Raw genomic sequence first — 12,864 nt, forward strand, 5'->3', positions numbered from 1 at the left:
ACTTTTGATTCTTGCTGTGAATCGGGACACCCCCTCCCCCAATGAAACCTGAAAGGGCCCCAGTGTGTTCTATTCCATTATGCTGCTAAAGCACAGCTGTTTGCGTCAAGGAAGTGAGGACAAGATGACAGCCTTAGAAATATAGATTTTTGCAAGTTGGTCATGTCCTCTCATTGTTGGCACCAACATACCAATGTGCTGAATAAGTGGGTGCAAGTTTTGGGTGTGTCAAGTACCTTAAACCTAATCACTTTATTACTTGGAAGTAAATTCCATTGACAAGAATGTAGTGTGTTTAAGACTGGGGATTTAATTAGCAAACCCATGGTCCCTACAACTCCTTCTTCCTCAGTCTCCAACTAATCCACTTCCAGGGGTCTTCATGATGGGGATACTAATCGGATGTAGTTCTGGCTCCTTCTTGGGGCGGAGCTTCGTTCGGTGATGCAATTCAAACAGACCAATTACGAAAAGCCAAGGGGCTGAAAAGGCGGGGAAAACGCAACCTCCCCGCCAGGGGCTTTAAAAAGAGCACCATTTTGTGCCGGCTAGTACGGAAGGCGGCGGGATATCGATTAGTGTTGGGTGTCCCGTTGAAGTGAAAGAAGTTGCAGTGAGCAAAAGAAAAGAAAAGAAAAAAGTGCCTCTTCCTGCGCAGTTTAAAAAAAAAAAAAAAGGTCGGCGGCCGGCGGCAGAATATAGTAACGAAGCAGCAGGGACTGATCCCTCGCCAACTCTCTCGGCCGCAGTAGCTGTTCGACGGCAGACGGCGGCGCTGGAGAGACCGCGAGCGAGTCGCCGCCACCGCCGCGGCGCGAGGAAGACGATGAAGCACGAAGGAGCTGGAGCCGCCGCCGTCACCAGCAGTCATGGAGCGGCTGCCGCCGCTACTGCCGTCACCGCCCCAGGGGGATTGGGACTACCGAGCTCCGACGTGGCGGCGGCGGCGGAGAAAGTTGTCCACTCCCGCTCGCAGGTGCTGTTCGGCGGCGGCACTAAGGCTCTGGGCGACGCCTTCAAGCTCCTGGTGCCCAAGTCGACGGAATTCATGAGCTCGGACGCCGAGCTGTGGAACTTCCTGTGTAGCCTCAAGCACGAGTTCTCGCCGGTCATTCTCCGGAGCAAGGACGTCTATGGGTATGCCTCCTGCCGGGCCTTAGTGCCGGACTTGCCCCGAGGCTTTGCGGCGCCGGCGTCGACGGGCAGAACAGATCGGCCGTGGAGGAGAGCCGCCGCCAGGGGGAGGCGCCTGCGAGTCGCTGTGGCCGCCGGCGGAGGCGACACCAAGAACAGAGGCGGCGGCGCAAAGAGGACGGCCAAGAAGCGCTGCAAAGAAGTGGTCCCTTCAGCCCCAGAGGCGACGGCGCCGACGCCTGAGGCTTCCCCCTGCGGTGGCGAGGGCCGTCAAGAGCACACACAGCAGCAGCCCCAGGTGGAATTCGAGAAAGAGAAGCCGGCGTCTCCTGTCCCGGTAGTTTTGCCCTTACCACCGTGGACTCCCTTTGAGGGCAGGTCCCTCGAGGAGATCTGGAGGGCGGCCACCCCCGGCCTCACCTCCTTCCCCACCATCAAAGTGCGCGGAAACGTGTGGAACCGGCGCAACTTAGAAGCCATGCGGCGCAGGGCGCAGCGCATCTTGCAGGTCAACCTGGCGCCCGTAGTGATGGTCCGCCGCTTCCCGGTGATCGGATGTTGAGGGGTAATTGTTCCTCGAAGGAATCGCGAATGATGCCTTCGTAACCCCACGTTATCTGCCCCATGGACTGAAGGGAGGAAAGAACTAAGGCTTGGGATGTTTTCCCCCCCACGATACAGCGAACAAACGAAGGGGGGCAAATATCAGTCAGCTGTTTACAATTTCTGGATTGTGTCCTCTTTTATTCAATGAACTGCACTTTAGGGGGAAGTCTGAGGGATGTCGCCCCTTTCCTATCCCTCTTCACTTCTGGATCGGAAGCCTGCCCCCAGGTGGCTACTTTCCTACTTCACACACAAGGCTATGATCCACAGTAAAGACTCTTCTGCTTACCTTGGGCTGAGGGGGCTACTTGGCATGGAGAAGAGAGGCAGTCTTGTTTCCTTTACCCTGGAGTCACTTTTCTTACTTCCCATTGGATTACCTCACTAGTTTGGTAAAGAGATCAGTTGCTTCCCCCTTTTCCAAAGGAACTTTCTGACCTACCACAATGAAATGCCAATTAATTTTTTTAAGAAGTAGCCAACGGACTATTATGTATGACTTTTGTGCAGTTGCACTATATGCTCAGGGTTACTTGAATATACTTAGTGTTTTCAGTTTCAAATGACTGACTTAAGCTTTGACCAAGGATGCTCAAGGAATGAAGACTTAACAGCTTATGGCTGACTTGATGGTGCAAAATGTTTCACTCCTTTTGTTCTTCTTTAATTTTTTTTGTAAATAAGTTGGACTTGGTGATGACAAACTTTCAATATAAAGGTCAAATGTTTTTTATGTAATAAAGTTTTATAGCTGAAATGAACTAGTATTTCTAATACAGCTTCTAAAAATGAAAATTGTATTGGATACAACAATTTTATATAATCTTTACTTTAGAGAAGCTCTTAATCAAATGAAAACTAATAAAAGTTTAAAAGCAAAACTTTGTGCCTGCAGTCTAGCTTATTGGGACACACTATGTTTGGCAAGGACTACAAAGTGTTAAAGTGCATTGAAACTGCTTTGATTGACAAATTCAGCGAGGTCATTAATCAATAAATGTAGCTAAACTAAGAAGGGAGAAATTTCTAAGACCCTTGACAGTAAGATTTTTTTGTGTCAGTACCCGCTGGTATGGAATATAGACTTTTTTTTGCTGCCCATGGTGGCCATTTTATGCTGGCACCCATAGTACTGTTCTCAAGATAGAGTACCAGTACTTCATTTTTTTTATCAAAAGAGCACTGCTTATAGCCATAATTTCTTGCTACTACACAAGAGCAAGTAGGAATTTGGATGGTATACTACCTTAAAATAGTGCTTGTAGTTGTCTTTTAATTCCCTTGAAGTCTGGGTGGAAATATCACTGCAGTTGTTAATCTTAAATATGTTTTAGGTTTAAAACAGCATGCATAGTTTTGGTAGCTGTTAACTCTTTGGTGCACAATACAAGTTGAAATCTTGTGTAGGAAATAGTACATGATTTCAAATTCTAGTACATGTAGCTCAATCCTAACCATGTCTACTCAGAAGTGAGTCCTGTTTAATTCAATGAAGCTTACTCCCAAGTAACTAGGTTTGTAGCCTAAATGTTGAACAGTTGGGGGCATTTATATTTAAGATGTCTTTTTCTCTAAAACTTAAAAAATAGTGTAGAAAACCAGGATAATGCAGCAGCAACTTTGTCCAAGAAATAAATACAACAGACCAGTGGTTCCCAACCTTTATGAGCACGGGACCCCTTTTATAAGCTGGAAAAAAATTGTGACCCCCTCCCCCCAGGGAGGAAGGCTGGCTGCCAGGAAGGAAGGGGGAAAGCAGCCTTTCTTTGCAGGCTTGCTTCTTTTTGCTTCACAAAAAGCCCTCTCCTCTCATTCTAAGTAAGGGTGTTGCCAGTAGCGGCAGTGCAAGGAGACGGGAATCAGTGATAGTAATCCCCTCTTCTTCCTGGTAGCTCCACCCTCAGCCTCCTTTGGCATCTGCCATGTATTTTATAGGCAGATGCCTGCCCTTAGTGTGCCTGAAAGACGCTCTGGAGCTTCAGAAAATGCCTCCCCTCTTGTTCGGAGCAAGGGGGAAGTGTCATCTGCAGTGGCAGTGGAAAGCGGACAATGTAGAGGGAGTGAAGACTTTTTTTAAAAAATTAATAAATAATTAATTTCTTTACTGTTCACGGCCCCCTCTGGATTACTTCCTGGCCCCCAGGTTGGGAACCACTGCAATAGACTACATAACTTCATATTAAACCTCAGACCATAAGCCTGACTTAAACTGTTAAAATGTTGGTAGCTGAACTAGTTCTAGTAATAATGTCTGTGGATAACAATGGATTAAGGGCATCTTTCAGTTCTCTTCCTCCCCCCCCCCAATAAATCTGCATTTGTTAGTGAATAACTTATCAACATTCAGTGGTGGTGGTGGTTAAGCCAGGGATGAGTTATTCTCAGTTCCACTGGATGCATGGCTATGTGCGTGAGTTCATGCTTTATCCCTGCTATGAGTATACCCTTCCTTAATTTCACTCTTGTCTCTTTTGAAGCAACAAGGCTTTCACAAACTGCTGACTTGAACTTCTTTTGTGAACAGCTGGATTCAACTTTTTTTAAAAATAAAAAAGATGCATGTTTAATGCATTCCTTGTTGAGGAAAGGCAGATTGGTTGCAAAGAGGAGCAGAGCTCCCAGATGTCCTGGCAAGAAGGCAATCCAGGCAGAAAGAATCAGCCTTTGGGCTGCCAGCAAGACTAGCTCTTCTAAAGAATCTTCTCAGGACTCCAAAGACCTGCTTAAGAGCCAGCACTAATCAGCTGCAGAACTGAAGTGTGAAATGACCTGTGGAGTTGAGGATGAGATAAGTTGGGAGGGGTCTTGCATATCAATCCTACTTTTTCTTTTCCGTCCCAATAATTGGGTCCCTTCACATGTAGAATTTGTCAACTGATAACATTGGATTTGGAAAATGAATTGATTAGCCCAGGAAACAAAATTAAAGACAAGCCCCCTATCAACCCTCTTTGTACCTCATCCAGCCCCAAGATCTCAAGTGTTGGTTTAAGGACTGGGGGCATTCATCTTTACATACAGCAACAGGTAAACATCAGAGACTGGACAAAAGCCATAAATCTTCTCATGGTTTGGATAGCAGCTCTCATTTCCCCCACCCCAGCGTAGAGGTCTTGAAAAGTGACAGGGAAATCCTCTCAAAACTTGGCCACCTGTTCCCCATTCTGGTCTAACCCAGGGTGATTCTACCTTCATAAGAGCAAAATGACTATATTAGATCCCTCCCTCAGAACCAGAACAGGGTGAGCTCTCTAAAGAAAACCTTCTGCAAGACTCGTCAAGCTGAGGACTTTCCTGCTCTTCTCCAAAGCCACTAGGACAGATGCAGGGAAGTTTTGGCCTTCTAAGTGTTGGTAAACGACATCTTCCATCATCCCTGGCCATTGGCCGTGTTTGCTGAGGCTGATGGGAGTTGTACTTCAGCAACATCTAGAGGGCCAAAGCTTCCCCATACCTGCACTAGAATATTAACGCTAGGAGAAGAGCAAGTAATTTATGTTTTCTCACAAGTTCAAAGGAGCAAGTGACAGTTTCTAAAAGCAACCACAAGAGTTGTCAGCTTCTCCTTCATTGGCGATCACTCGTGGCCGAATAAGATTGTCTTCCAAGATAAGGTCTTTAACGGTGGGTCCGTAAGTGACTGTGGAGGCCAATTCTGGATCCACACAGCCTCCCACAGTGAGGACATAGGTTTCCAGATGGAAGATGGTCACAATGAGGATTTGCTTGATGTGCCTTCTGCTTAGCTCATTTGTCCCTTTTGCCCTGTACTCTTGCTTCTTCAAAGTCCATAGCACCTTTGATAATGGCCGACCTCCAATTGGGACTCTCATGGGCCAAGGCTTCCCAGTTCTCTATGTTTACGCTTACGTTACTTTTTTTTTTCTCCTAGGCAAATCTTCAGTGGCTACAGTTTAAAAGGAATTTCTCAAAGAGCATATGGGTACCTTAAGGGCTTCCCAATGGATAAACCTGGTTCCTGGTAGTATGGTTCTAAAAGTTGGATGAGGTTGAGGTGTTATGGGACAAGCTCAGCCTTAATCTTTAAGGCAGTCTCAGCCACCACTAATCCTCTGTACCACTGTTTCAAATTATTTGGCCTAAGGCAATATTTATTAACTAGGCCAGGGGCTACTAGTGGTCCTCAGTGCTGCAGGCCAGGGGAGGAAATGGGTGATGGAAAGGCAGAGTAGCCCTATAACTGAGAGAAGGAAGGGAATGGGAAACAGGCAAAACGGCCTGAGAGGGAAGAAAAAGAGAAGCATGTAGAGTTGCCAGCTGTGTGTTCCAGCTTCATGCACACATTCAAACCCCACCTTCCATCCCTCCTTTCTTCTGCTCAGTGTTCTGTTGAACTAAAAAGCCTTTTCTTCCTCCTATTGAGAAGAAAGAGCTAGAGAGGGCAATAAGGAAGTGAGGACAAAACTAAAAAGGTTAAATATTTAAAAATATTTAGTAGGACTGTTGCTGGGTTGTTGGTATAAGAAACTGGGAAAATGTTTTGCTCAAAATATGGATTCTTAAGTTGCATCTATCTAAAGGGAAAAAGAAATACAACTTTACAGCTGAATGGTGGCCATTTAGTTCATTCGCAGCGGAACATAGGAAGCTGCCTTATATCAAGTCAGACCATTGGTCCATCTAGCTCAGTATTGTCTACACTGTCTGGTAGCGGCTCCAGGATTTCAGATAGGAGTCTTTCGCAGCCTTACTCAGAAATGCCAAAGATTGAACTTGGGACCTTCTGCGTGCAAAGCAGATGCTCTTCCACTGAGCTACGACCCTCTCCTTGGAAAACAAGGCTCATCAAGTTCCAGTGCCCTTTAAAGTATTTTGGACTGTATAATTACTGAAAGTATGGACTTGAAGGTACTCAGTAAGTTTCTTTCTGGAAAAGGCTGTGAAAATATGATTCGTTGAGGGTAGAGTGGGTATGTTGGGTATTTGGGGGGCTGGGAGAGGGGTAGAATGGGGGGTATGGGGGAAGGTTATTTGTTGTAAATGGGGTAGTTCGTTTCTGTATTTGTTGGATAATTGAAATTTAATAAAGACATAAGTAATTGTCTCATACCATAGAAACTGAAACATCAATGAGGTTTTGAAACCAGTGGTAAAAATCAGTGCAATTTGGAAAGATTCAGTCTGCCAACTTGATTCAAAATAGCATCCAGTTTTATCGAAGCATAGACAAAAAACTCCATCTCAGGAGTCATCATGCCAGATTTGGTTATGGTATTTTAAGAGGTGCCAAACATATATAGTAGAAGTAATAATAAACTGGGACTAGAGAAGGAAGGGAGAGGAAACTCTTATAGGAGGAAATAGAAAATATAAAAAGAGAGGAGGTATGAAAAACAAGCAGCTTGAAGAAAGGAATGGTGAACAATTGTGAAAGAAGAAGAAATGACAGGAGATGAGTAAAAATAATCTCAAAGCCCTAGAGGGGAGGGGGAAAGTATGGGGAAACTTATAAAATAAAAAGCCCCCACTTACAGCCTCTGGATCAGCAAACTCTACCTAAAATGGGGGTGATGACTCACAATACCGCCTGTACTTAGTTTGAAGTTCTTGTCATGAGGAAATTGCTCTAATAAAGAATTCAGCAATTTCCAAAGAAGGATTAGATATTGACAGATAAATATTTGTTTTTTCTTCAAAGTGCAAGTTCAAGGCTATAGCCAGGGCTGGCGCCAAAGGACAGCCAGGTCGGGCCCTGGCTGAGGGCCCTGCCCCTCGATAGGGTGGGGGAGGAATAGCGCTCCCCTTCTGTGTTCCATGGGTAGCTGCCGCAGATCACAGGAGGGAGCTTACAAGCTGCCTGCCCATTCACTGGTTCCACCTACCTGTCTTTCCTGTATTTTGCGGCTGTGTGCACTGTGTGCGCAGGGCTGCCATTAACCGAGATGGCGGCTGAGGTTTCCCTAAGGTGCTGATGCCTTTCTGCCATCTTGGTTGATGGCAGCGATGTGTGCGCATATCTCCACGTGTGCCATCAACCAAGATGGCGGCAGAGGCTTCAGGCCCTTAGGGAAACCTTGGCTGACATCTTGGTTAATGGCAGCCCTGCGCTTGCAGCGTGTGCAGCTGCAAAAGACAGGAGAGACAGGTAGGTGGTGCACGCACATGTGTGAGTGCGTGCACTCTGTGTGTGTGTGCTGGGGCCCAGGGCAGGCTGGTGCCCAAGGGCCCCAGCATGCTTGGCGCTGGCCCTGACCATGCCCCTCTATTTCACCAGATTTCTGTTGTTCTCTCTATAGCTGTGCCCTCCTTCACAACTACACACTCCAGCTTGCCCATCTTGGCTTGGAGGCTTCTAGCATTAGCATATAAACACTTATATATGGAGTCTCTCTCTCAGAAGGTCTCTGGTGTATGTTTTCCCCTACAGTGTTTTGAGCTTTTTAGAATGGCTATCATGTTCCCCTGAACTTCCATGGCCTAGTTCTGTCCCATCCCCATTTGGATAATATTTTTACCCTCTCCCCTTAAGAATGATCCATCCTGAAGTGGGTATTCCTCAGCTCCTGTTGGCTTTCCACCAGGTATCAGTTTAAAAACTACTCTGCCACCTCTTTGACTTTTAAGTGCCAGCAGTGTGATTCCAGTCTAGTTCATGTGGAGCCTGTCCATTTTGCACAGCCCCAGCTTGCTCAAACTGCTTATCCGTGACTAACAAAGCCAATATGACATTACCACCTCATTGCACACATTGAGTTTCAGGTCTGCCTATTTAGCTGGTCCTGTGTGTGGAATGGGGAGTATTTCAGAGAACCTTGTCCTGAAGGTCTTGGCTTTCAACATTCTATCTAACAATCTAAATTTGGCTTCCATGATTGCATAACTATGTGCAACTACACTTTCTGATGTTATTGGTGCCAACATGCCCTGTGACAACTGATTCCTCCCCAGCATTGTCTGGCTAGCTTGATGGTACATGATAGCCACAATCCTTGGGTGGGATTTAATGCTAGTCCTACTCAGAGTAGACCCATTAAAGTTAATGGATATGACTAACTTAGGTTCATTAATTTCAATAGGTCTACTCTCTTAGGACTTGGTTGAATCCAACCCTTTGTATCCAGTGCATGTGCCCATTAAAAACCCCAGCTATTTATGTTTCTATCATTGAATCATTAACTATCCGGAATCTCTTGCCCCCTGGAACAGTATTTTTGCCATGGGAGGAAGTCTGTTCATTCCGGAAGGAATGGGCTTCTTACAAAAGCAAATTTTCCTCTTCTTTGGAGTGACACCCTCATTCTGCATAACAGCGAAGGAGCAGGTTTTTTTTTTCAAAACACATAACTATTCCACACTTAAAAATAAATACATATTGTTACACTGAATGTGTGAACTGCCTCCTCTGAAAAGTGTTGTGTTTAAGGAGACATTTTGTAAAAAGATCTTACCCATGGTGTTAGATGTGTGATAGTTCATTCATATTACAGTCATCAAATGATGAACATGAATGTATGAAACAGCCCTATGGAAAAAGATATGGGTACTTAGATAACTTAAAATTTGTCTTCTCAACATTGGGACAGTATTAAAAAATGATTACTTCTATTTATTAAATCTAGTCATTAATTAAAATATTTACATCCCACTTTCTCAAAGATTTCAGTGGCAGTTTTGTGACTCTTATGTACAGAGTCCAATAAATGTGTAAGTTTTACTATAGAGACCTTTTACCATTTCATGCCATGGCACTAAGCCACTGTGCTAGCCATTAGGCTTAAGAGATTATCCATTTTGCTTTTTCCTTTGTGGGATAGGGGAAAGGTGTACAAATAATTCTAACTTTGTGAATTAACTCTCACTAAGTATCTCCTCACCCTTTTTTGAAACTATTGAATTGTGACCACCTCTCCCAGTGCTGAGTCCTAGCACTAAAAATAGGCTCCCTGGCTAAGTTTTCATGATCCCTGGCTCCAGCAAAGTCCTGGATCTTTGGAGTTGCTCCAGTCATTGTTTACCTCCAAGTGATCCTATGACATGAAGAGAAATGTCATATGTACTGTCCTGTGTAGAAGGAACAATTAAGAGGATTCCTGAAGTCTAAGAATTCCGGACAACAAATGCTCATAAACTATAGCATAAACTATGAGCATAAACTATGCTCATAAACCAGGCACCTGGTTGGCCACTGTGAGAACAGGATGCTGGACTAGATGGGCCACTGGCCTGATCCAGTAGGCTCTTCTTATGTTCTTATATTTATTGATTAGAGAGTTGCTTGATCTGGCCATTTTATTGACTACAATTCCACTCAGGTGTATTTTTTCCTGTTTCTAAGAATTTGGCAGAATAATCTAAGCCCTCTTTGCGCCAAACCTGCAAGGGGGAGGTTGGATTGGGTGGAGGAATATCTCTGCCCAACTCTGCTGGCCACCACCACTGTGGAGCTCCCGTTTCTATCTGCCTAACACTGGATCCTGAGCCAATCCCACTGTCATCATGTGACGGCTAGGCCTGATTGCTGCACAGCAATCTCTTTCCTTCCTCTCCACGCCCTTCCAATCTGATAGGGGAAAAGAAAAGATAATTCTGATTTGACAAACTTTTTTTGCTTCTGTTACGCACTGCAGCAATGTTGAATAGGTATCTTCAAATGAATACCTTATGTATTGGTTAACAATGAAGCAGAGGGCCATTAGATCATAACCTCAATGGAGGCATAAAATAAGATTGCCAGAATAAAATTTTATAAAGAGGATTTGCTGGCACACTAATTTCTCAAATATGACACAAAACACTTGTTTATTATACTCATAGGAGTGACTTGCAAAGCTAGTCCTTCCAGTTGCTCTGGAAACCAGCTTTTATTCAGAATTCTGACCTTTGGCATGATTTTTTTGTGTGTGGGGTGTAATTTAGTAGGGATTTTCATAAAAACTTGGTTCCATCCTGGGTAAACAGGTGGCAACAAAGCTATTGGTGCCACCTTCTGAACTTGTTCACTAGGTACTAGGGCTTGAATGTGTTCATTTGAAATAGTCCAGGACAGATGAGCACGCATGCAGCCATGATGTCACTTTCCCCCTCCCCCCCCCCCTTAGGAACCAGTAGTGGCAGAATCTCAGCATTTTCTTCAGCAGTGCAATAGAAAATACTGTTATCTATGCAGTGATTTCTACAAGCAGCAGGACTTAATATTCCCCTTATCTTAAATAAACCTAGAGGGTATTGTATTTCTCTCTCAAGAGGTACTAGAAAAAGAAAGATGTGCCCTCCCTTTGAGAATGATGGTGTGAATCATTCAGGAACATGACCTTTTTGTAGCATCTTAAGATTTATCACTTAGGCAGATTGCTCAAGGACAAGCTTCAAGAGGGATATGCTGACTTAATTAAACAATCATGGTCAAATTTATTAAGAAGTGTTTACAAGGAGATGGAAAGAGAACCCTTGAACTCTAGCCACTAAACCTTTTTCAAAAGATGTAGTCGATTCTACAGCTGATGTGACGTGGGCGAAATATGGAAAATCAATGCTATAATTGGCCTGGTCAAGCTATTGCAGTATGTGAACAACTCATTGAGGGAGAAATAGTATAGAGCTTATTTCAGTAGTTGCCTTTTGTACTTGGAAACAGATTCCTTCCATGCGCTTAAAGCTATGAATATGAATAGCATCTACAAATATAAATTAAGATTTTTGCCTCTGGTGCACAGTAGCAGCAGTCCAGTAAGGGACACTCCCTGGCAAGTATTTTCTGCGATGTGTCTGTGTTCTACGTTTCATGTACATACATACCTATTTATCCTCCCTTCCTCTAAGGAGCTTAAGATAGCATACATAGGCTGCTTACATACTGTACATTTAAATCACATTTAAATCACATCCCCCCACCAAGAATTATGGAAACTGTAGTTTGTTAAGGGTGCTGGGAGTTGTGGCTCTGTAAGGGGTAAACTACAATTCCCAAGATTCTTTGGGGGAAATAATGTGCTTTAAATGTATGGTGTGTATGCAGTCAGAGGAACAAGGAAGGAGCGTGGCAGTGATCCACAAAAATTTCGTTATTCTCACCAGTCCATCTGGGGGCTGGATATGAGAGTTTGTACTTGGTGCTGGGTGCCAAAGACAGAACAGGGATGTTGTTGATGTACTGTCCACCCCGCTGACCAACAACCTTCCTGACTGAGCTGGCAGAGGCAGTCTCTGGTGTGGTGTTGGGGAATTCCAGTACACTAATCCTGTGGGACTTCAATATCCATGTTGATGCTGCCTTGTCAGGGTCAGCTCAGGACTTCACTCCCACCATTATAACCATGGAGCTGTCACAATATATCATGCATCCAACACATACTGCAAGTCATACCCTAAATCTGCTTTTCGCTACGGAGGGCATTGGGAAGGATCCGGTGATCAGGGGGTTGAATATTACCCCATTGTCATGGACGGATCATATCCTGGTGAGGTTTGAATTGGCTGTGGCAAGAATTTTGATTCAGTTCACATTTCAAGCTGAATCTATCAAATCTGCACTTTCTGAAACAATGTGAGAATCGAAGCACAGCCATCCTTCGAAATTCACACGTATTCAGATTTTACCATGCAGTTTGCCAACCAACCAATGTTTAGAAAAATGCATATATGAGAGAAAAGTGTGCATAAAAATGAATATATGAGTGAAGATAACATACTAAATGCATTATATGATAACAAATTGCTTGCAAAAATGTGTACATCAGTCAAAACTGCCTACAAAAATGTGTTTATTACGAGAAATTCACACTACAGGCAGGCCCCGCTTATACGGCAGGTTCCGTTCTGGACTGCTGCTGTAAAGCGGAAATCGCCGTAAAGCGGAACCCATTGACGATAATGGGGTGTGTTGTGCGAAAATGACATCAAAATGGCGCACAGCATTAAAAAAACACCATAAAAGCAGAACAAGTGCCTTAATGCGGGGACTTTCCCTAATTGAAAGCTGCCGCATTAGTGAATCTCTGTAAAGCAAAGCGCTGTAAAGCAGGGCCCTACTGTAAAATGCTGGAGAATTTACACAAGGACTTTTTTTTAAAAAAATCGCAAATTGCTGCAGAAATGTGGAGAATTGAATTTAAGATTGGCAAACTGAGAAATGGAGAGAACCAAAATTGACACATCTTTCCATCC

At 44.2% G+C, this 12,864-nt stretch overlaps 1 protein-coding gene across 1 annotated transcript; it reads left to right on the forward strand.

Moving 5' to 3' along the window:
• Positions 1-513: 513 nt before the first annotated feature.
• CCDC71L (coiled-coil domain containing 71 like) lies at positions 514-2,600 on the forward strand. Its single transcript, XM_061637861.1, has one exon. It carries the CDS (start codon positions 827-829, stop codon positions 1,694-1,696), a length of 870 nt encoding a protein of 289 aa, XP_061493845.1. The 5' UTR covers positions 514-826; the 3' UTR covers positions 1,697-2,600.
• The last annotated feature ends 10,264 nt before the right edge of the window (positions 2,601-12,864 follow it).

This window comes from Rhineura floridana, chromosome 8 (genome assembly GCF_030035675.1).
Source record: "Rhineura floridana isolate rRhiFlo1 chromosome 8, rRhiFlo1.hap2, whole genome shotgun sequence".
In the NCBI taxonomy this organism is placed as follows: domain Eukaryota; kingdom Metazoa; phylum Chordata; class Lepidosauria; order Squamata; family Rhineuridae; genus Rhineura; species Rhineura floridana.

Bases quoted from the DNA above. Each gene is read 5' to 3' on its own strand.
- CCDC71L (XM_061637861.1), top strand. From the start codon at position 827: ATGAAGCACGAAGGAGCTGGAGCCGCCGCCGTCACCAGCAGTCATGGA.